The following is a 23,758-nucleotide window of genomic DNA, read 5'->3' on the forward strand; positions in this document are numbered from 1 at the left end:
AAAAAATCATCTATGTGAGGCCAAATGGTCAACATTTACCCTAAAGCAAAGACGAGAAGGTCGGGGTAGGGGGGCAGGGAAACTAGATTAATGGAAATGGAACAACCAGAACAGAAATAATGAAAATGTTGACACAATGTGGAAAATGTAACCAATGTCACTGAACAATATGTATAGAAATTATTAAACGAGGACCTAATCTGCTATGTGAACTTCCACCAAAAGCACAATAAAATAGTAAAAAAAAAAAAAAAAAAAAACCAAAAAAACTAAACATTTTTGGCTTAACAAATGACATAACTTTTCTTTGAAGCCAAGTTCTTAATTATGCAAAAATCACATTAGGATTTTAGCACATTCTTGACTTAAATGCCAAGATGCTCACATCTGTCTTGAAACAAAAAGGCACCCTGACAATGGATATTGGTGATGGTTGCACAACATGATTGATGTAATTCGTTTCATGGAATTGTACAAGTGAAAAATGTTGAATTTGCAAATGTTGGGTTATTTATATTTTTACAAAAATTAAAAAAAAAAAAAAGTCACCCTGAACAATTCCTCAAGTTAAAAAGACTCACCTCTATTTTGCTGTGATTGTGTTGAGAAGCATCCCTGTGGTCTCCTGAGAAAGAAACAGGACAAAACAAATTGAGTCCCCCACCTGTATCCAGGTGTCACTGCCTCACCTTGCTTTGCTTACATGTTAGTGGTGTTTATGGGGGTCTCATAGTCTGCTTTTATATGGCCCTTAATCCACCCAGAGGCACCTCGGAAAAAAGGCCTGGCAAACTACTTGTGAAAAATCAGCCATTGAAAACCCTATAAAGCATAGTTCCACTCTGACACACCTGGGGTGCCATGAGTTAGAATCAACTCAACAGCAACCAGTTCAGTTTTGTTTTTTGTTTTTTTTCTGAGCTAAGAATAGTTTTTACATTTTCCAAGGAATGTAAGAAAACAAAACAGAGGAGAATATTTGACAGAGACCATATGTGGCCTGCAAACCCAAAACATTTACTGTCTGCCTCTTCACCGAAAAAGTCTGCCGACCCTTGGTTTTGATACTCAAATACTGGAGCCTGGGTCCTTCAAACTGCAATCTCCCCTGGGGCCAGAATTATGTCCTACAAAACGCTTGGCCACCCCCGACTCAGAAGCGATGGTCATCGTATACATGGGAAATGCCTCCTCAATCTTAGAGGGGGGTCACAACTTCCTCACAGATTAAAGAGGGGGTACCTGTCCACACCTCCCGCAACACCTCCTGCAGATGCTCATTACTTGAAAATGCTTTCATAGTATAAAGTTTTCTCCACGTGGAAAAACATATGTGTGTGTCTATTTCTGACCACTGGCCTCTCCCATGCAGGTGTTCCCAACACTGCCCATGACACTGTGCGCTCCTCGGCCAGGAGTGCCCACCAGCAGCACTGAGTGAGCACTATGGGCCCATGTATGTGAAGAGCCTTGCACACAGAAAGCAGCCCCCACGCACCTGGGCAGCGAGTAATGGGTTGTTGTTAGCTGCCGTCAAGTTGGCCCCAGACTCATGACGACTCTATGCACGATGGAATGAAACACTGCGTGGTCCTGTGCTAACCCCATGATCGACTGTAGATTGGACTGTTGTGATCCATAGGGTTTGCACTGGCTGATTTTTGTAAGCAGACTGCCAGGCCTTTCTTCCTAGTCTGTCTTCATCTGGAAGCTCCACTGAAAACTGTTCAGCAACATCCAAGCTGACAGTTGAGTGGTACCATGGAACCTGAATCTCCAGCATGGAAGGCAAGAATTCTACCACTGAGCCACCACTGTCCCCAGTAACGTTAGGCTTACACTCACCATATATTTGCCCATTGATGCAGCACTTTTTAAAGGTCATGATATTTTGAGTCAGTGTTCCTGTCTTATCAGAGAAGATGTAATGGATCTGCCCCAGCTGCTCGTTCAGTGTGGTGGTTCGGGCCTTTGCAGGCGTGTCCTTCTCAGCATAGTACATCTGTAGGTCCCAGTTTATGAAGTAGCTCTGCCCAAGACGAATCACTTCCACGCTAGGAGATAAGAGATTACTTTTGACAGCATGCTCAGATACAATCTGCAGGGAGTGGATTTTAGCCTGAGCTTACAGGAACCAGCTGCTTATCTATAAGGAAACAAGTAGCCTTGGGGTGGCTCCGGGCCCAGCCTCCAGGGTTCTCCTGACCAAGCAGGTCTTCCTCCAGCTTCCTCAACAAACTAATCTAGGTGAGTCGTTTCCCTCCAAGTGCCTTGATCCATGCACTTTCCCCCTCACTCCTGAGCACAACGGGCCACACACTCAGAGCCCGTGTCCAGCCCACGTACCCAGGGGAGCGGACAACACAGTCAACTGCAGACCAGCACTGTGGGAGGCAGTGATCCTCTTCTTGCTTCTCTCGTTCCCCTTCGCACCTGAGGCACCTGTAGTGGCCATGCTCACCTTTGCCCCCGACTGTAAGGCAAAGGAAAGGAGGGTCTACTCTGTTACAGACCCTTGTGTGCCCTCAAGTGAGGCAAACTGCTATGGGTGAATGACTTCTGAATCATGATTTCACACTATGAAAAGGTGTATTTTCCCCCTGAATTCTTATAAGGTTACAGAATGTGCAAAGTAAGATGTTCTGAAAAGATAATCTCAATTTCAAAAGTTTAAAGGATTAAATACATCTCAGCTACAAGGAAGCTGCTTACATATCCAACAACTGTCAAATGGGCAAAGAACATCTTTATGACAAATTGAACAGATGGAAAAATAACTCTCTCCCTCCCTTCCTTCTTTTAATAAATATTTCCTGAGTGCCTACTATGTGCCAGATACTGTTCTAGGTGCTGGAGACATAGCAATACACAAAACAGAAAATCTCTACTCTTAGCTAAATAGCAGGTTAGCTCATAAAGTAATGAACATCACCCTTGAGTACTGCATTCTTTTAAAAAAAAAAAACCACCAACATGAAACTAATGGACAACAAATACTCTAAAGCATGGACGAGGTTAGGTGGCTGTGAGACTAGATTAATGGGAACAAAACAACTAGAACGGAAGTAATGAGAATTTGGATACAACGTGAAGAATGTAACCCATATCACTGAACAAAATGTACAGAAATTGTTGAATGGGAACCTGTTTTGCTGTGTACACGTCCATTAAAAATATAATAAAATATTATTTAAAACAAAATATTTGCTCTTAAGGAGGTTACCTTCTAGTGGGGAGGAGACAAGCAAACCAGTAAATATCTACTATATCAGCAGGTGAAAGTCCTCTGAAGAAAAACAAAGCAGGGTAAAGGGACACGAAGACAGGCAGGGAAGGAAAGTGATATTTAAGATAGGGTTGTAGTGTGGTGAATTGCTTTTATATGGTCTTTCTAGCTGTGGTCTTATAACTCCACAAAATGATCGTCTGGGGCTATGCAAATAAGGTGCGTAAACTCTTGCAGGGATTGGACAGTTTGCTATGCCTACCTAGGGAATTGATCAGTTTTACCATCCTGCGGGGCTTAAGAGGACCACTCCTACAGAGGTTGAAGGAGGCCTCACTACCATCAAGAAGAGCCTGGAGCAGAGTGCGACCTTTGGACCAAGGACCTGGTGTCCCCTGCACTGAGAACCTCTTAGACAGAGAAGAAAGAGAGAACACTGAAGACGGTGAGAGACGGCGGTGGTGAGCCTACCCTGCCCGCTGAGCCAGAGCTGAGTGTCTTTGGGCAGGAGGCATGCTGGCAGAGCAAAAAGAACAGTAACACTTGCCTGTGCATGGCAGAGGCCTGAGCAGGCCCTGTACTGGGGTTGCACACCTCCACCTCCCCCAGAGGCACTGGGAGCCCAGGTAGCATGGCGGCAAGAGAGCCCACCAGGCCCAGGTAGTGTGGTGCGAGCCAGTGACAGAAGCTTAGAAGAGTCTGGTGGTAGAGACTCAGGAAATCTTGTGCAAGGTTCTTCCCACCAGAGGCCCAGTGGCAAAGCAGAAGCCTCGGGCAGGGTGGTGGTAGCTGGAGGCAGCAGTAACATGGACATGGCATCTGACCTGAACCTCAGCCTGTCCAGCTACATAAAATTGACATGGGTAATGTAGGGAAGGGTAAGTGTTTCCCCTTTGGGAATCTGTTATGGTTTAATGTTTGCTTTCTATAAATAATGATAATGGCTTTCACTTTGCCAGTCACAGAATGGTTGCTTCCAGTGGGTGTATGTGTCTCATTCCCAGCAATCTCATGGCTGCCTGGACGTTTGAGGCACAGCCTGTCTGCGTGTGCAATGCAGATAGACAGACATGTACACACAAGGGTGGAGAGGAAAGGCCATCAGAATAAAGTAATATTTGAGCAGAGATCTGAAGAATATAAAAGAGTGACTGCTGTGGGTTGAACTGTGTCTTTCAAGAACACATGCTCAAGTTCGAACCCCCGGGGTATCTGCGAATGTGACCCTGTTTGGAAACAGGGTCTTTACATACGCAATCAAGTTAAGATGAGGTCATACTGGGTTAGGTGGGACCTATTCAATGACTGTGGTCTTTATCTGACAGAGAAATCTGGACACAGAGATATAGAGGAGAGACAGGGAGAACGTCATGTGACAATGAAGGCACAGATTTGAGTGATGTGTCCACAAACCAAGGAATGCCTAGGATGCCAGCAACTACCAGAAGCTAGGAGAGAGTCATGGAACAATTATCCTTCAGACCTCCAGAACTGAGAGAATAAATAAACAGTTTGTGGTAATTTGTTAAGGTAGCCCCAGGAAACAAATACTGGGATATTTGTTCCAGGCCGAGCTAAGAGCAGGCACAAAGGCCCTGTGGCAGGCACTGGCACAAGTAAGGCATATCTAGGAGGCTAGAGTGGTCGGAGTCCAGGGAGGTGGGCGGAGGTGCAGCAGGTAAGGTCGGGGGTCGGGGAGGGCAGAGCACCAGGTCACATGGGGCCCTGTCTGGTACAGTGCGGCCCCCATGTGTTTATTCTGAATGAGATGGAAAGCTGTTACAGGGTTGAGGACAATGCAGTGACGCTATCTGACTGAAATCACCTGATCTGACTTCGGTTTTACAAGGACCTTCGTTTCCGAGAATAATAAATTCATATTAGTTTAAAAAAAAGAATCATGTTAAACACAGGGCATGACTTGTTCTTTAACCAAATATTACAGATACAATTTATTTTATAACATATATTTATAGTTTGACATAATAACCTGTAGTAATAGTTTCCTTAACAAAGGTAACACGGGTCTCAGTTATTTTTAAAAGTAGCTGCAAACAGATGGCTGCCCCAGAACTTCACTTCATGTTAAAAGAGTAATAATAATTACATGTAATAAAATTAAAAATAAAACAAATACACAGGTAATAAAATTCAAATAAAATAAATGCTTCTAATTAAAGGCGTGCATGTGATCCTATATGCCTCTGGGCTGTTATTTATGGAACTAAGAACAAAGTCTGGCTGCTGAGTATAATCCAGGCACACTCCTTTCCCAAGGGTCTAAAATCTAGTAACAGTGAACTTGGCTATTAAAGAAAAGTTAAAAAGAAAGAAAGAAATATCACCAAAGAAGGCAATTACTATTTGCCACAGATACGACCCTGACATTTTTGCTGCGGTTGTTGTTGAGATAAGAAACAGAAAATTTTGAGTCACTGAAGGAGGACAGCAAGAGTTTCATTCCTGTTATGAGGCAGTAAGCAGCCAGGAAGCCACTGAGTTTTAGGAGCAATGGTGTAGCAGATGGTAATAAGGAAGACTCAGATAAGAAGTTAGGAAGGCTCCTAAAAAGGAAAAAAACACTGAATTTTTCCATGGCGTTCTAAATTTTCACGTTCTCCCAGGCTCGTTTTTTAGTTGTTAAATATTTTATTGTGTTTTTGGTGAAAGTTTACACAGCAAATTAGGTTCTCATTTCACAATTTCTATACATATTGTTCAGTGACATTGGATACATTTTTCACAATATACCAGCTTTCTCATTATTTTTCCATTCTGGTTGTTCAGTTTCCCTTAACCTAGGTTCCCTGTCCCCCTTTACCTTCTTGTCTTCGGTCTATGGAAAATGTTTACTGTTTGGTTTCATTTAGATGATTATTTAGAGGAGCACAGTACTCCTGGGTGATATTATTTACTTTACGGGCCAATTTGTCATTTGGCTGAAAGGTGACCGACCTCTGGGAGTGGTTTGAGTTCCAAGTTTAAAGAGTGTTCCAGGGTGAAAATCTTGGGGGTTCATCTAGTCTCTACTGGTCCAGTAAGTCTGGTCTTTTCTTTTAGGAATTTAAGTTTTGTTCTACATTTTTCTCCAATTCTATCTGGGACCATCTATTGAGTCCCTGCTAGGAACTGTTGGTAGTGGTAGCCGAACACTGTCTAGTTCTTCTGGTCTCAAGGTAAGTGGGGCCATTGTTTGTGTAGACTATTAGTTCTGCAGATTAGTTTCTTGTTTGCATCTTTGGTTTCCTTCTTTCTCTTTTGTTCCGGATGAGCAGAGACCAATAGTTGTATCTTAGATGGTCATTCCCAAGGTTTTAAGACCCCAGACACTACTCACCAAACTAGGACTGTAGAACATTGTCTTTATGAACTGTATTGAGCCAACTGACTAATTTGCCCCAGGAGACAATGGTCCTAAGCCCTCAAACCCAGTAAACCAATCCCATGAGGTGTTTGGTTATGTCTAGTAAGTATCCATAACTGTGACCCCTACGTGCTTTATTTTATTTTCAGGTTCTTTTTGAAGCATGGGCTTTGGAGCTCACCCAAGAAGGAATCCTACCACCAAATGGCAATGGGAGTAGCGTCTAATCTTTGAACTTCAGTCACCTTATCTGTAAAGTGGATGAGATATAAGTGCTGTGCCTGGCAGAGTAGACACTCAATCATTAATCTCCTTCTCCTGTATCATCTTTAATCCTAAAATGACAGCCCTTGTGTTGTCATTGTTCCTTATGACCTTTGAAACAATTATTGCTATAAATAATAGTGCGAAATTGGGAACACACACTACCTTCTTCCCCTAAGACAAAAGACCAAAGTGGAACAGCCTTACCTGACATATAGAGAGATAGGCACCAAGGTGTTAAGAACAATGATGTAGCCCCAGAAATTTAGGAATCCACGGTAGGAGGGGGTAGAGTCTTCTCCATCATAGAGGTACCAAGAATAATTGCCAACTTGTGCTTCCCAGTAAGCATGGCCAATGGCCAGACCAGCAGAAAGCAGAATAAGAACAACAAAGATCTAGAAGACACAAAATGTTTAAATGTATTTCAGAGATGGAGATCATTTCAATTATGCTCCTGGGAAACAAACAGCAGGAAAATCAGCCCTACATTGACTTTAGGGGCCCAGCACACTAACTAATCTAGGGCTCCCTGGTTTTCTAACTGGTCACCCCAGCCACCAAATACCTGACCACTCAAGCACCTTACAACTGCAACGTCCCTTCCCAAGGGGATTCTCCTAGCAGAAGTGTGGCATTTCTGAGAACAAGTAAAGGAATTCCCCCTCCAAACCCCCACCACGGCTTTGCGCTTCCAATCCTTTTCCTACTCAGCCTAAAAACGTAAGTTTTCTTTGCATCAGAAAACCATGCAACAAAATTTGAGCACAGGCAGCAGTCTAGCTCTCATCCAGCGAAACAGAAGATAAATACCGTGTAGACCACGTAGTTCATCAAATAATCAATTTTAGTTCTTTTAAATCTGGTTTTCCCACTATTCTTCATAATTTTAGTGTCAGCACCTACAAATGGAAAATTCAATGCGATCAACAACTAAAAAACTCAATTCACAGCGTGTCGATAAATTGCACTTCCTTTGGTTTCAATGGAATTGTTGTTGGGTGCTGCTGAATCGATTTTTGACTCATTGTGACCCCATGTGACAGAGTAAAACTGTCCCACAGGGTTTTCTAGGCTGTAATCTTTATGGGAGCAGACTGCCAGTTTCTCCCCTGGAGCCACTGGGTGGGTCTGAACTGCTGACCTTTTGGTTAGCAGCCAAGTGCTTAACTGTTAAACTACCAGGGCTCCTTTAGAATGAGACAGAAAAGCAATCACCTCCAAAAATCCTTAAAGCTTATTTCAGATCAATTCCCTAAGAAACTCTGAAAGTACCTGCAAAAATGACCAATCCATGGCAGACATCAGTATTCCTAATGACACAGCCACGCAATAAAATTTTATCAGCATCCAAAGGAAAACTTTTGTTTTTCCAAAACAGCGTTCCTGTAAACTTATCTAGTCGGTTATTGGGTTCTTCACATTCAATAAAACCTTAAAAAAAAAGATGTGATTCACATAATTAATCACGCATGAAAGATTTTCTGGTTTTAGTCAATATGTACTGAAACACGCAACTAAAATTTAAAACAAATTAAGACATATTGGTACAGACCATCAAATGTTGCCAATGTGTTTTCTTTTTGGAGATACTGATCCGTTATTTCAAGTGCCATTTTGAACTTTAAATTGGTTTCTCTAAAGAGAGGAAAACAACAAAATAATTAAATTAACAAATTTTAGCATTACAAAGGGAATATAAAGAAAATCGCATGAAGTAAGATTAGGCATCCTTGGAAGTGAAAGCTAAATAATTAGCTTTTTCTACTTCCAAGCTCTCTGTTCACCATGGAACTTTGGGATTGGAGAAGATGATCCCCTGAACTAGAAAAAAAACTTCCCAACCTGGGAAAAGTTGGTCCCCTTTCCTGTTTGGGCCAATATAATTAAGACAGAGGTACCTACAATCTCCCCTACAACTTTCTACTCATCAACCTAATTTCTTATCACCAGGCTGCATGATCAAACTACTGCTTAAAAACTTAACTTTTAATATTTAATCAAACTAAGAAGTTTATACAAAGCATATCTGTTACAGAAATTGTGTTTAGACTCTGTTAAAACAGTGAATATTATTGTTCTGCAGAGTAAATATATTGATCACATGCTTTTGATAGGTAATTTTATTCGGGAGAGAGGAGGTAGCTGTATCCCAGCAGTTCACATGGACCACCTGCGGTATAAGGTAAGGGACGCTTGTGTGGACGCACAGGGTCAGACAGGGGACATGTGCTCTGGGAGCAATGTTGCCTCCTCCAATGGACCTTTCAAAAGCTCCACAAAACAAGACTTACAAATTTACATGTATTAAGAAGCTGACTAGCGGTTAGCAGCCAAGTGTTTAACCATTGCACCACCAGGGCTCCTTTATCCTTAAAACTTATTTTAGATCAATTCCTCAAGAAACTCTGACAGTACCTGAGACCCCCTTCTGTTGGTTCTGACGGGGCATGTTAGCAATTTTATAGCTTTGTAAAGCTTTCGTATCTCCCTCATGGGAATAATAACTGTTTTATATTTAAGACTGGACGATCAACTCATTGATTTATAGAGCAAAGACAGGCCTAGTTTTCAAAGAACGTCAGCTCTCCATGATGAAGATTATGCATGTCTAGGGTGTGAGAAAAAGAGGCTTAATGCTAGAGGGGTAAGCACACACATTAGTCCTGAGAGGTAGCCCAGGGGAACAGCATCCCGATTCGGCCACTTCCTGTGTAACCGACCTGTGCCTCAGTTTCCTCATCTGTAAAATGGAGGTAATACTACTCGTCTCATGGGTTATTGAGAAGATTAAATAAGTCAAAACACAGAAAGTGACTGCGACCCAGTAAGCCCTTGATAAATATATTACAAACTGGGCAGATCCAGAACTTTATCCTCGTTCAGTGGCTAGATAATAACCAAAACCAACAAACTCAAAATTGCCCACCGACAAAGATTTTTAAAACCTGTTCTTTTCTCTGAAACAGATGATAATAGTAAAAGTCATTTATGTTTGTCTGGACACTGCTCAGCAGTTTATAAAGGGCTCAGGCATACATTCTTACGTTTGATCCTTTCACCTTCCCTGGGGAAAGGAGGTATTGAGAGCTCCACTTCATAGATGGAAAAAGAGAGGTTGGTCTATTAGGAATAGCCAGCAAGTGGCAAAGGCAAGACGGGAAGTGGCTTCATCCAGGCTGCACAGATTTCAATAATCAACGTGACTTCAAAGGTCAGGTATACAACAGGCCCACGTAAGACATGCTTACCCATCTAGTTCGGCGGTTTCCACATAGCAGAGGCTGTTAGGTTCCGAGCTGGAGAGCAGGAGAATATCAGCCTGTTCAAAACAAAGCACACCACTAACAAGAGACCCTCCCAAGGGGAAACTGAGTGCCAGGGCACTGGGGAGAACAAGGAACGAGAGAAGCAGTGCTTGCTCACTTACTGGAATAAAATCATTTTTTTTCAGACGAATGACATCTCCAACTTGAATGTCTTTCCACTTGGCAACTTTGAACCTAAGGATGAAAAATAATCAATGTTGATTGGCTTCTAAACGTCACTGGCAAGGGGCTTAGAATTATTCTTTCTGCATGCCAAAGATTCTGGGAAACATGGAGATTGCAGGGAAACATTTGTTAAAAGTTCAGCCATTTAATGATGTAGCCACATTAAGTGGTTGTGAGAATCCTATTATTGTCGAAAGGACGAAACAATGACAGTGATGACTTTGGTGTTAATAAGAATACCACCACTATGTAAAAAATGGAGCTTTATAGTTTATAAAGCACTTGATAAATGTCATGGATTGAATTATGTCCCCCCAAAAATGTGTGTATCAATTTGGCTGGGCCATGATTCCCAGTATTGTGTGGTTGTCCTCCATTTTGTGATTGTAATTTTATGTTAAAGAGGATTAGGGTGGGATTGTAACACCCTTACCCAGGTCACACCCCTGATCCAATGTAAGGGGAGTTTCCCTGGGGTGTGGCCTGCATCACCTTTTACCTATCAAGAGATAAAAGGAAAGGGAAGCAAGCAGAGAGTGGGGACCTCATACCACCAGAAAGGCAGTGCCGGGAGTAGAGCGTGTCCTTTGGACCTGAGGTTCCTACGCTGAGATGCTCCCGGACCAAGGGAAGACTGAGGACAAGGACCTTCCTCCAAAGCTGACAGAGGAAGCCTTCCCTTTGAGCTGATGCCCTGAATTTGGACTTGTAGCCTACTAGGCTGTGAGAGAATAAATTTCTCTTTGTTGAAGTCATCCACTTGTGGTATTTCCATTAGAGCAGCACTAGATGACTAAGACAATAAAGCATGCTCCTTTTGCCACTTGATCACCACAATTACATAAAAAGGAGGTATACTGGTCATTTTCTACCTGCCCCTCCCCAGGCCCATTCTCCACCTTGTTCTGCCCTGTTCTCTGGGAGGCTGGCCCCTCGGGTTGGCCTCGCTTGGCTCCCTTACCCCTGGGCTCTGCTCAGGTTCAGCCAAGGGGAGGCACTGAGAGCAAGCTGGAAGGAGGGAGGAGAGTGATGGTGATGTTCTTCCACACTTTCCCTTCTAAGGCTGCATTTCTGGCCACGGCTGCCCTCCTCCACAGCTCTGGTAGTCTTTCCTCCATTTCCTCCCACTGTCCTTTAAGGCCATTAAGGTGGCAATGGCTTCCAGCTGTTGCTAACTTCTGAGCACACAGCATCCTGTGTTGGCTGCTGCCCACACCTCTACGCAATGTCCTGTCTTTAAAGTCTCTTCATGTAAGCAGTGCAAGTTAGATTCTGCTTCCTGTCAAGATTCTGCTAACACATGTGGGCAGGCAGTACCATCTCATATTGTACTTGATCCATGTCATAGAGCTTTGAAGCTATAGAACTGTTCATTAAAGCTCTGCTTACTCATTCAAAAAATATATCAAGCACCTTTGTGGCATTCTTCCATCCCACTGTTCTTTCCATCCTACGTCAACGTAATGAAGGGTTCATCAGGGGCTTTTTACATGTGTGGAAGGGAGATACATCCATGCCACCCTCTGTGGTTTTGTTCATATTCTGCACTCCCTCTCCCCATTCTCCTCCATCTGGGCTATCCATCACTTGCTCAGTCTTGGTCACAGGATACGAATGCATGATAGCTCCCCCAGGGGCCACCCTGAGTCCTCATGGAGGTTTAGAGCTTGCCCCTTCTCCAAGTTCACCTAGCCAGAATCCACAATGACAATGAATGATCTATAGAAAGGTCCCGTGAGATCCCTATGGCTTCTTCATCACATCTGGGCAATGTTCACTGTAGATCGCTGGTACTGCAAGAAGGGCTTCCCAGCCCTCTGATGCTCAGCATCTCAGGAAGCCCGCCTTCCACTGCACATGCTCTGCTGTTGTCTACTTCTGAGCTGGAAGGCAGGTTCCACATTCTGAACTGTTGATAGTTTTAATATTCTACCTTGCAAAGCCTGTTCATCATTTACACAGTGGATCCTGCCAATGTTCTTTTGACCCTTCAATCAAGGAAGGATGTTTTTCCAATAACAGAGCAGTTGTGTTCTGCCAGACAAGAAGAGAGTGTTTGAAGGGTAGAACTCCTTTGCTTTTAAACAAGCTTCCCAATAACTATCATTTCAGTCTTCTTTATTAGGTAGTTTATAGGATAGGAAAGTCAAGAAAGACACTTGGCTCAAAATCCAAGTCAAAGTTCTTCTCCGTCAAGTAGACAAGAGAGATACCTATGATATCTTTTTAGGTTAAACAAGCAAGTGCAGAACAGTATGCATATCATGATTTCATTTTTTGTGTGTATAAAAAAAGACCACATATGCATATAGAAAAAAGTCTGAAGACTATAGATTAATCTGTTAGCAGTGGTTACCTCTGGAGACTGAATTTGGAAATATGGGTATAAAAACGGAAATTTTTCTACTTTATATATTCTCTGTTGTATGTGTCATTTTTATAACAAATCTAATAAGAATGTTGATAAAATATAGAATGAAATAAAGATTACTATCTTCAGTATTAAATTCCATAGAAAAACATTCATTTAAATTTCTAACAAACCAGTGTTTTCAAGTTTTAAAATATAGTACTCTGCTTTAAAGGTGATCATGTATAGAAAAGATACCCCTAATAGACATTATGAACCTACCACAACTAATAACCTTAATTTTTTTGGAGGTAAAAATTCAATTGCTATGTTTTGCCTCCAATTAATTTATGAAAAAAAAAGTGATCTGGAGATTTAAAATACATTTAAAATATATGCTTATGCCCTTATTTCCTCAATTTTACTAGAATTTAGTAAAGTTGGCTTACCTTTCAGTAAATGGAATTATAGTATTTTACATTCCAATATGTGAAATTATAAATTTGCAAGTGGGTTTCAAATTACACACGAACATATTAGTGTCTTCTTATCATATTTCTTTTGGAATATTAGAGGCAGTTCCTGTGGGACTCTTGCACTGGATATAACAGTTCTCCATGATGAGGTCCTTGCTGCCCTGTCCCACTGATGCCCAAGTCCTCACATAGGCTTGGCTCCATGGTGGGAGCTTCTGGGGCTACAGCCCTGCCAGATACGTGTCCACCATCCCCAGATTCAAGGCAACTCTAGGCTACTACTTACCAGTGTAGTTTTATCCGTATTGTGGGCTTACAGCATTTTGTGGGCTAGCTATGAATCTCACCATGGTCATAACATTGATGCTAAGTGACTTGAAAGCTAACATTTAGAACACAGTCCATTTTGTGTGTGTGTGTGTGTGTGTGTGTGTGTGTGTGTGGAGAAAAGGCTGTCCTAAAATATTTATGGATTGCTGCAGTCTATTTCAAAATAGACACAGCTAACATATGGCCGTAAATCAGGTGATTTTCCTCAGTGTTGACACTCAAAAAGTCTTTGAATTGTGCCTTAGTCACTATTTTAACACTTGAAGCTGCAGTTCTGCCTTGAGGCTCTTGCTCAAAAAAACAAATCATTACTGAGCGCTGAATTGGTACTTTGGTCACAGCTGATTACATTAACTTAACAAACATTTATTGAACACTTTCCGTGTGTTGGAGGCTCTGGTGGACACAAAAATAAACACCGTCAGATGGTATCCTGGAGAAACTTAGAGTCTAGGAGAGAAGATGAGATACCTACACAAATAATTCTAATAAAATTCAGATTATAAGATGAAAAGAAAATGCTCTGAAAATACAGAGAAGGGAGAAATCACTTTAGCTGGAGAACTGGGTAAGATGTCAAGACATTTGAGCACAGACCTGAATGGGCAGCTTTGGGAACAGGAGAGATGGGATGAAGGAGGATGAAGGGAAGGGATGAAGGAAGATGAAGAGATGGGATGAAGGAAGATGAAGGAGTTGTCCTAACATAGGGTGTGCTGATAACTCAGAGTGACCACCCACAATCAATTTGGGTAGAGCCACCAGGCTACAAAGGGGATACAATGCCTTTGTAAGTTAAGAGAGGTCTTTACAATTAAAAATGTTCATATACTGATAGACTTCAAGTTCAAATCATTATCTCTAAATATGTTTCTAGGCATATTCATACATTACATTCTTGTGACTAATTGACCCATCACTTGTCATCAGTTTGTTATACTGTGCTGGCTTGTGTGGTGCTATGATGCTGGAAGCTATGCCACCAATATTTCAAATACCAGCAGGGTCACCCATGGTGGATAGGCTTCAGTGGAGCTTCCACAGTAAGAAAGACTAGGAAGAAAGGCCTGGTGATCTATTACTAAAAATTAGCCTATGAAAACCCTATAAATCACAACAGAAGAGTGTCTGATATAGTGCTGAAAGATGAGCCCCCGGGTTGGAAGTCATTCAAAATACACAGTGGCTACAACAGTGGACTCAAGCATACCAATGTATGATTGTGAAGACGGTGCAGGACCAAGCAACGTTTTGTTCTGTTGTACACAGGGTCCCCATAAGCTGGAGTTAACTCAACGGCAACTAACAACAATAACAAAGTGTCAAAAAGACAAAGGCACAGTACCTGCCATCCCTGATGACTTCACATGTCCTATTGTTTACTTCTTTATCCATTTTATGACGAGTCTTTAAAAGGGAGACGGGCAAATGTTATTTCAATAATCTCAGAACATAAGGCATTAATGACAAACCAGAATAAGCTCAAAGCAGTCAGCAGAAAGCTAGCATTAAAAGACCCTTACCACATCATCTGCCAGGTCTTTGATTGCAGTAACGCCCAGCACCAAGAGAAGAGGCACGAGAGTGGTGTACCAGGCCAGGGTAGTGATTTGAGGAATTGTCTTAACAAAAAAAAAAGAAAGAAAGAAAGCGTACATATGTGTTCAAGAAGGCGTATGTAATGTACACATAACTGATTGCTAGCCTAAGTCTACTCTCCATTGTCATGTAAGTCTATGTCCTGCAGGGCTTGTAGGAAAAGCCATCCACAAAGCTAGCCAACCTCCCTCAGATGGCTCTCTCCAGCTTCCAGGCACCTGGAGCAGAGCCTGGGCCTGTGGCTCCTGAAATTTTCTCATCGTGACCTTAGCTGGACACTGATATGACTCTGTAACATGATACCTAAAAGGAAACTGCAATAATTTTTTTTTTTGAAGTCTTCATCCTTGTTCTCTGACATGGGAGTCTCTTTTTAAAATTTTTATTTTACTGAGGTCAATCTATATCTAACAAAATTTGCCATTTTAAATATTTTTAAGTGTACAGTTCAGTGGCATTAGTTTCAACTACCACCAAAACTTTTTCATCACCTCAAACAGCAACTCAGTCCCCTTTCAGCAATAACTCCCCACTCCTTCCAGCACCAGGTAACCTTAATCTGCTTTCTATCTCTAAGAATTTTTCTATTCTAGATACTTCATATAAGTGGAATCATACAATACATGGAACTCACTTTTCCCTTGCTAAAAGGAGGTGAGAGAAAACATAGCCCACTTACCACACAACAGCACCTTACAACTTGGAGTGTTTATCTCTACACAAGCCTACCTAAAATATCCGCCTGGATAGCAGGACCATCCTTTACTATTAAGGCAGCAAGCTTTATATTCTACTAAATCCGTTGAGTATCCATTTCTCTCTTGTATCTTCTTCTTTTCTCTCCTCTCTACTCCATGTGTCCCCAGTCCCAACCCAGATATACACTCTACCATTTTCAAAGTGGGTTTAGTAGCTGGGGCAGGCAGGATCATTTTCCAAATCCAATGTTTGATAGAATCGGGTAAAACACAGTGGCTACATTATCCTTTGTAAACTGCACATCAGTTGCTAAAGGTTGATTCTCTGAGTGCTAACTAGAGTGTGCGGAGTTCTCTTGATTGTAACTATTCCTAAACGGATGGATGTGCTACAGAATAAAATTAACGCTCTCCAGATATGTGAATATTCGGCCAAATTAAGGGAAAACAAAAAACTCAGACAAAAAGTAGGCCTTTTCCAATGTAAAAACCAGTTCACAAAAGTATTTTTTGATATATTTGACCAAAATATTAATAAAAATCAATATTATTCTTGAGGAGCTAGGCATCTAACTACAAAAAATAAAGGGCAAGCATAGAAAAGAAGTTTAAATGGTATAAATAACTGTACAAAGTAAAGATTTTAATTTTATTCACTTTAGGAAAGCTAGTTTTAACATTCATGTTAGTACAAAATACAATTTTTTAAAAATATAGAATTAGAATCATACTTCCATTTGTTCCCTTCCCCTGTTCCATTCATATTTGTTGAGCTGGTTCTGTGTATGAGGCACTGCTCCCTTACCTACAGAACCCTTATGTTAATATAAAAAGCTTTCAAATTATTCACATTATATGCTTCTGCAGCTTAAAATGTTCATGAGTCACCATAATTCAAAATGAGAACTAAAATATCAAAGGGCATTACCTGTAAGACAAGAAGGATCAGGAAATATAAATTGGCTACTCTCTTAAACTGCTCAAATAAATTCACTGGTATAAAGTCAAACACATTGTACTTGTACGTTTTAATTGCGTTACTCTGTGGGAAAAAATAAGAAAGTCAGTCTATATGATGCCACATACTTATAACAATATCTGTACATCTGCAAAAATCACTAAGTCCCATGGGCTACAGGGATACAGGGACATAATTTGTCAGTCATAAAGATATCAAGATTTCCTTTAAGTTTTTAGTTCTAACCAAGTCTCAAAATGACTACGTGGAGGCTTATGTTAGAAACAATAAACAAGATACGAATATTTCACCTCAAAAGTCTTTGGCAAATCAGACCTTGACTAAGTGAATCCTGTCAGATTCCTTGGCCCATCAGAGCCTCTTAGAAAATGGGGCAAAGGTGAATGTCAACAGAGGGAGACCCATTACCACTCTAGTACAGGCTGATGGAAGATGAGGCTGGACTTTGGCAAGTTAGAAACAGAAACACTCTTTTTTAAGGCAGTACAGGGGCTACTATGTAAGAAAGAGTATAAAAGACCTTTCCAAGGACTTCTTACATTAAGCCCACACTTAACAGGTGTTCTAAGGTGTAATAAGCAGGTGCATTACAGGTGTAATAAACAGTTTTTGAGGAGAAAATATCTTCAAAGTCTCTAAATCCATCACAGGTAGAAGAGGGGGAGATAAGTAATTAATATACATTTCAAAATCATTATTTTCAAATTTTTTATTACTTTCAAACAGAAGACTTCTGTTTCATTACTGCAATTCTTTAATAAAATATTTTTAATAGAGCTTTGTACATAGCATAGGGAAATTTCCAATCAATATTATTTTTTTTTGAAGTGGGGGGTTCAAGCCACCCCGCCCTCGGTGTAAACTTACTGTGATAAATAAAAGTGACATTCTATAGAACTAACAATAATTATTAATAGTCTAAGACCAATGGCTATCTAGAAGGCATAAGGGATGCTAGAAAAACCTGGTTTCTAGTAAGGATAATTTGGGAAATTAAAATCAACTTACTGCATATTTGCTCTTCTTAATACAAAAGAACTTTGTGTTCATAAAATGAGGTTGTTCATGGAAGCTTCGATCATTTGCTTTGACTTGCCATGTACACTCTTGAAAAAAAGAAAGAGGAAAAAAAAGTCTAATAAGCAGAAAATTAATGTATGTTGTAACTTTACCAATTGCTAACAACATTTTCTTTCTTTCTAGTTGCCACTGATCCATTTCCGACTCACTGTGACCCCACATTTGTTTTCAGTGGCTGATTTTTAGGAAGTAGATCGCCCAGCCTTTCTTCTGTGGCACCTCTGGGTGGACCTGAACCTTCAATCTTTTGGTTAGCAGCCGAGCACATTAACCTTTGGCACCACCCAGGGACTCCCTCACAGAACATCAGAATTCTAAAGAACTAATCCTCATCTAAGCACGGCTTGAACAAAAATTCAACAGCCCCTGAGGTTCACAGCCAAATTAAGTTAATTTTTTTTAACGTGTTTAGTTTGTAAAATTTATAACACATGAAATACTCAGTGAATGAAAAAAATCAAAAGAAAAGGGTATCACTGAGTAATTCAACACGCTGGAGTCCTGATCAGTGTTGTGCACTGCTTTGCTCTGATCACCAAAATCTATCATCTTTCTAAATTCATTTCACGTAACATCAGATTTACAGTACCGAATGAACTCAGCCCATTTAATTGCCAGGTCTAAATTCCAGGGAACTTGTGAACATCCTCAACTCTTTGCTGCTGGGGAGAACACTTCTCACACAACAGGTGTCCCATAAAACACTTCTACTTCCCACCCTCACTAACTCTTTCCAACCTGATTATCCATGGTGGTAGTTTTCTCCAGTCATTGAAAGATGTTGTCTCCTGGTTTACTAGAACAATTCCCAACTCTGTCAAAGCCCCTGGTGTGCACCCCTTATCACATTTCCCTCGGTCCCACCCAACAGATAACCCTGCTCCTAACTTCTGTGTTTATCATCCCCTTGTTTTTGTGTACAGGTTTACAAAACAAGCACCCCAAGCAACATGCTTGGTCTTGTTTTTGAACTATATCATGTCTATTTCTCTGTGAATGGCTTTTCTTCCCCTTCAACATTATGTGAGGTGAGATTCATTCAAGGTAACAGAACAATTGGTATTCACTGGTCCCAACTGCATATATTACTAAAGTGTTTTTGAGTTGTTCAAGAGTTTCATTTTAATTTTCCCTTCTGATGAAATTGCACTTGAGCTAGAAAAGATGCTGTGGGCATTTCCATTTGTAATGTCACGACAATTACGATAATCCAAATAAATCACAGTCAAAATGATGCAAGAGAAAATTTCAATAATGGTATTATCATTTTTAAACAAGTAATAAAGTTCAGTGTTTGCATTCATCAGTAGTAAGCATTTATTCCTTTTGCATTATTATCTATTACTTATGGAGTATGTCTTCATCTGTGACTTAATCAAGGAGAGTTTCCAGTTAATTTCAGAATTCTGACTGCAGTCAGGGAATCAGTAACCCTACGTCCGTTAAGGTCCCCTGTTTTGCTTAATTCAGACAAGCCAGCATGCAATCCAATTGAAATCTTATCCTACTTCTATGCTAAGTTTAAGCTAATTAATTCCTTCTCTTGAACATTCAATGGGCCCACTGGGACATTGAAGGCTCTGAGAAGTCCTGCAGTAAAGAAACATTGAATTTCAGTGTTAACGGAACCACACTTTTAAGTTCCAGAACATCTATTAACATGGTTTGAGAAATGTTACACTAAGGGCAACATTTTAGGACAGGCAGCAAAATAGCACGTGGGCATATTTGCCTTTTTGATCAAATCTTTTCTTTGGAATAGAGAACTTTTCTAGACATTTGGGCTCTAAAGCTAATTTATAGAAAAAGAAGGAACCTTGCCCCATTTTCTAGAAGGAAATTATTGACGAAGAAAAGAAATAGTAAATTTATCAGCAAAAAAATGCACCTTCACCATACGGCCCTTTAGTCAAAAGGTAGAGAGATAACTAACAAGGGACGGGTCTAGCAAAACCATCAAAGCAGTGTCCAGAGACGCAGTTACATGGGTCAGATGTGGCTCAGTTATGCCTCAAGTCTGACAGAAGCTTACGTCGCTAATACATTTAAATATTGCTAAATGATTTTCAGAGCCCCTGGGTGCTGCCAACAGTTTATGTGCTCAGCCGCTAAACAAAAAGTTGGAGGTTCAAGTCCACCCAGAGGCACCTCAGAAGAAAGGCCTGGTAGTCTACTAGTGAAAAACTAGCCATTGGAAACCCTACGGAGCACAGCTCTACTCTGACACGCACGGGGTTGCCATGAGTCAGAGTCGACTCCTTGGCAACCACCACCACCAGCAAAATGATCTTCAGAGCACTTCCAGAGTCATCGAGTCCTTTGACCATCACCACCTGGAAAAGCCCCAACACAAATAAATGGAAGTGAGCTTAGCTTTACCCCTCATCCATTCAGTTCTGGTTCTGAATCCTTACTTCCAGACACACTAATAACCACAAAGCTGCACTGGTTGGTGCCAACTGCAGCAAACCCACAGAGTAAAAAAGTCAAAAGTTTAACATCAAAACAAAACAAAAAAAAAATGCTGAAGAGAGAAATGGTTGTAGGACACGAAGAGACAGTCATACAAAAGGAAATTCAAATGGCTCTTAGATATATGAAAAGATACTCAAGTTCATAAAACAAAAGCAATTCAAAACTCCAGTGAGGTACTGATTTTTATCCATTATATTGGCAAAGATTACAGGGTTTGCTGACACACTGGGTGTGGCGAAACAGGCCTTCTTATGTAGCCTCTGGGTAGAGCTATTTAGGTGGCACAGTACTAGGCATAGTTTTGATACCTTGTGCATGAGGTTGCCATGAGTTGGGGGGTGACTCAGTGGCAGCTAACAACGTCATCATCATCAAAATTTAATATACACATTCACTTCTAGGAATTTATCCCCCATCTATATATACTCAAGCACAGGAGAAATGACATATTTCAGGGCTATTCAATGCAGTCCTGTTTATGAGAACTAAGAGAAACAACCTAAATGCCTACCATAAACAGCTGGTTAAACATCCACACAATAGAAGCCTATGGGGTCAGCAAAAAATTTCTACGTACTGATAGAGGAGATCTCCAAATCACACTGTTAAGGGACAAAAGCAGAGGGTGTCTACCACACTGCGCTTTCAGAAATGTGAAACAAAGAATACATAATATGAATGCACATGGGTACACATACATGTACGTAGGTGTTTATGTGCATGAGTAAACCGGTGCCATTGAGTCAATTCGACTCATAGCGACCCTCTAGGACAGAGTAAAACTGCCCCCACAGGGTTCCTGAGGCTGTAGTCTTTACAGAGGCAAACTGTCTCATCTTTCTCCTGGAGAGCCGCTGGTGGGTTCGAACTACGGACCTTTCGGTTAGCAGCCAAGTGCTTTAACCACTGTGCCACCAGGGCATCGTATGTGTATGTGTATCTATTGATATATAAGGGCCTGTACTTGTAAATATTCTTTGCACACTCAAGTGTGTGTCTGTCCCCCGGAAGGACATAAAAGAAACTGGTAAGAACAGTTGCTTTCTGGGAAAGAAAACTGCATGGCTAAGAGAGACAGAAGAGGCAGGGAGGGAGACTTTCTTTTCACTGTATACCCTGTTATGATTGGGATCCATTTGCATGTATTACCTTTTTATTAAACAGGTTTGCAATTCAATTCCTTCCCTCCATGGATTTACATATAAAGCAAATATGTAAGTTGTTTGATTTCCTTACGATTGTTATACCACTATATCTAATCTTTTTATATTGTTAGAGAGGTAGTGGGATGGTACCAAAAAAAAAGAAACCAAACCCATTGCCGTTTAGTTGATTCCAATTCATAGCAACCCCATGTGACAGAAGTAGAACTGCCCCATAGGATTTCCAAGGCTATAATCTTTATGGAAGCAGGCTGCCACATCTTTCTCCTGTGGAGCAGCTGGTGGGTTTGAGCTGCTGACCTTTCAGTTAGCAGCCAAGCACTTAACCGTTGCACCACCAGGGCTCCTTAGTGGGATGGTGGGTGGGGATAAGTCAAGACACGAGAATACAGGGAAAGATAGAGAAATCCATGCAGTCACAGAAAGGAACCACACCTACACTCAAAAATATGGTGAATCTTAAAAATAAACTTGAATGAAGCCAGACACACACATACACACAGACACAAATACATATCCTATGGTTCCATTTATACACAAAGTTCAAAAACACACAAAACTAAGCTACAGTGCATAGGGACATATACGTAGGTGGCAAAACTATAAGGAAAAGTAAGAGTTGTTAATACAGAAGCAAGGACAGATTATCTCAGTGGGAAGGGCAGAGGGAGGGTAAGTGATATGGAGGGACATGGGGTGGGGCTTCTGGGGTGCTGGCTATGTTTTGTGCTTGAGCTGGGTGGTAGTTGCACACGTGTTCACTTAATAATTCTAATCTGCTAAAGTATATATTGTTTTCTATGCACCGTTCAGTATTTTAAAATACAGGAAATGAAATGCAAATCAAAAAGCAAGCAAGAATAAGCCAAGAAGAAAGGTAAGTGATTGAAGCCAAATAGCCCAGGATGCTACGAGGGAGAATCAGCATAGATGACTGAATTTATTCTTTGTTGAATGAATGAGAGAATCAATTATCTAAGTCCTTTTAAAAGCAACAGTCATGCCAGCTTCTCAGGGGCTGTGACTTGTGCCCTGAGCAAGAGTGTGTGTGTGGTGGTGGTGGGGGTGGGGGGTAGGTACTAAGAGGAGAAGGGCACCTGGTCTGCATTCACCCCTGTGCTTCTCTCAGCAGTGACTCTACAGCCTGAGCTGTAAGTCTTTGGGTGCTTCCACTCTAACCTGAGTCCAGAACAGGCAGCCTCTCAGCTAACAGACCACGAGGTAGAACAGAAGGTGAGACTTAACAGTCATAAAATCTACCCTGCCCAGGATAGCAGGTGGAGCTCATCCTACTGATGTCATAGATTCAAGTTCTTCCATTAGGCTCAACCTCTACCCACACTCACCGTCTCCAAGGTATGTGGGTGGAGACACTGGAAGTCAACTGCAGAAATATTATTTGCAGAAGTCATTCTCAAAGTGACAGTTTCAGACCTGCAGCATCAGCCATCAGCTTCATCTGGGAACTTCTTAGAAATGCCAGTTCTCAGGCCCCATCACAGAACTACTGCATCAGAAACTCTGAGGGTGGAACTCAGCAACCTGTGTTTTCACAAGACTTCAGATGACTCTGATGTACGTTCAAGTTTCAGAACCACTGATTAAGAATAAGACAGAACTAGAATACATTTCAAAGAGAAACCCTCTACGGATCAGGCATAATCTTTGCCATCAAAGAATTTACTGTCTAGCTAGGGGAGGTATCTTAGGCTGGGTTCTCTAGAGAAGCAAAACCAGTAAAGCATATAAATATACATAGAGAGAGATTTACGTCAAGGAAATAGTTCCCATGGTTGTAGAGGCTGGAAAGTCCCAGGTCCGTGGGTCAGGCTGGAGAGTTCTCCTGACTCATAGCCACAGGGGGTGGCAAACCCAAGATCAGCAGGTCAGATAGCAGGCCTCTGGCTCACAGACTGAGGAGGCTGATGAATCCCAAGATCGGCAGGTAAGCTGCTAGCTCAAGTCCCACAAACCAGAGGTTACATAAACAGGAGCCAGCTGCAGGGTCTACAGCGAGCAAAAGCCCACGAGCCTTGCCAAAAAGTCTACCTATATTGGATGCAGGCCACACCCCCAAGGAAAATCCTTTTTTAACTGATTGGCTGCTCTAACAGATCTCATCATGGAGGTGATTACATTATATCAGATCTCATTATGGAAGTGATTACATCATTATACGGTTACTAAACTACATCATAACAACCAAACCACTGAGAATCACGGCCCTGCCAAGTTGACACACAACCTTAACCATCACAAG

General features: G+C 41.3%; 1 protein-coding gene across 1 annotated transcript in view; it reads right to left on the minus strand.

Moving 5' to 3' along the window:
* Nucleotides 1-23,758, minus strand: part of ATP8B1 (ATPase phospholipid transporting 8B1) — a 77,471-nt gene that overhangs the window by 32,328 nt on the left and 21,385 nt on the right. The window contains exons 2-13 of the mRNA XM_004379261.1: nt 17,789-17,886; nt 16,730-16,843; nt 15,028-15,126; nt 14,850-14,911; nt 10,285-10,357; nt 10,106-10,176; nt 8,410-8,492; nt 8,130-8,288; nt 7,668-7,756; nt 7,062-7,252; nt 1,846-2,054; nt 582-625 (exon numbers count right to left, since the gene is read on the minus strand). Of these exons, the coding sequence (XP_004379318.1) occupies nt 582-625; nt 1,846-2,054; nt 7,062-7,252; nt 7,668-7,756; nt 8,130-8,288; nt 8,410-8,492; nt 10,106-10,176; nt 10,285-10,357; nt 14,850-14,911; nt 15,028-15,126; nt 16,730-16,843; nt 17,789-17,886 (1,292 nt within the window). The remainder of the gene's footprint in view (nt 1-581; nt 626-1,845; nt 2,055-7,061; nt 7,253-7,667; nt 7,757-8,129; nt 8,289-8,409; nt 8,493-10,105; nt 10,177-10,284; nt 10,358-14,849; nt 14,912-15,027; nt 15,127-16,729; nt 16,844-17,788; nt 17,887-23,758) is intronic.

The sequence above is a fragment of the Trichechus manatus genome, unplaced genomic scaffold, assembly GCF_000243295.1.
Source record: "Trichechus manatus latirostris isolate Lorelei unplaced genomic scaffold, TriManLat1.0 scaffold00063, whole genome shotgun sequence".
In the NCBI taxonomy this organism is placed as follows: Eukaryota; Metazoa; Chordata; class Mammalia; order Sirenia; family Trichechidae; genus Trichechus; species Trichechus manatus.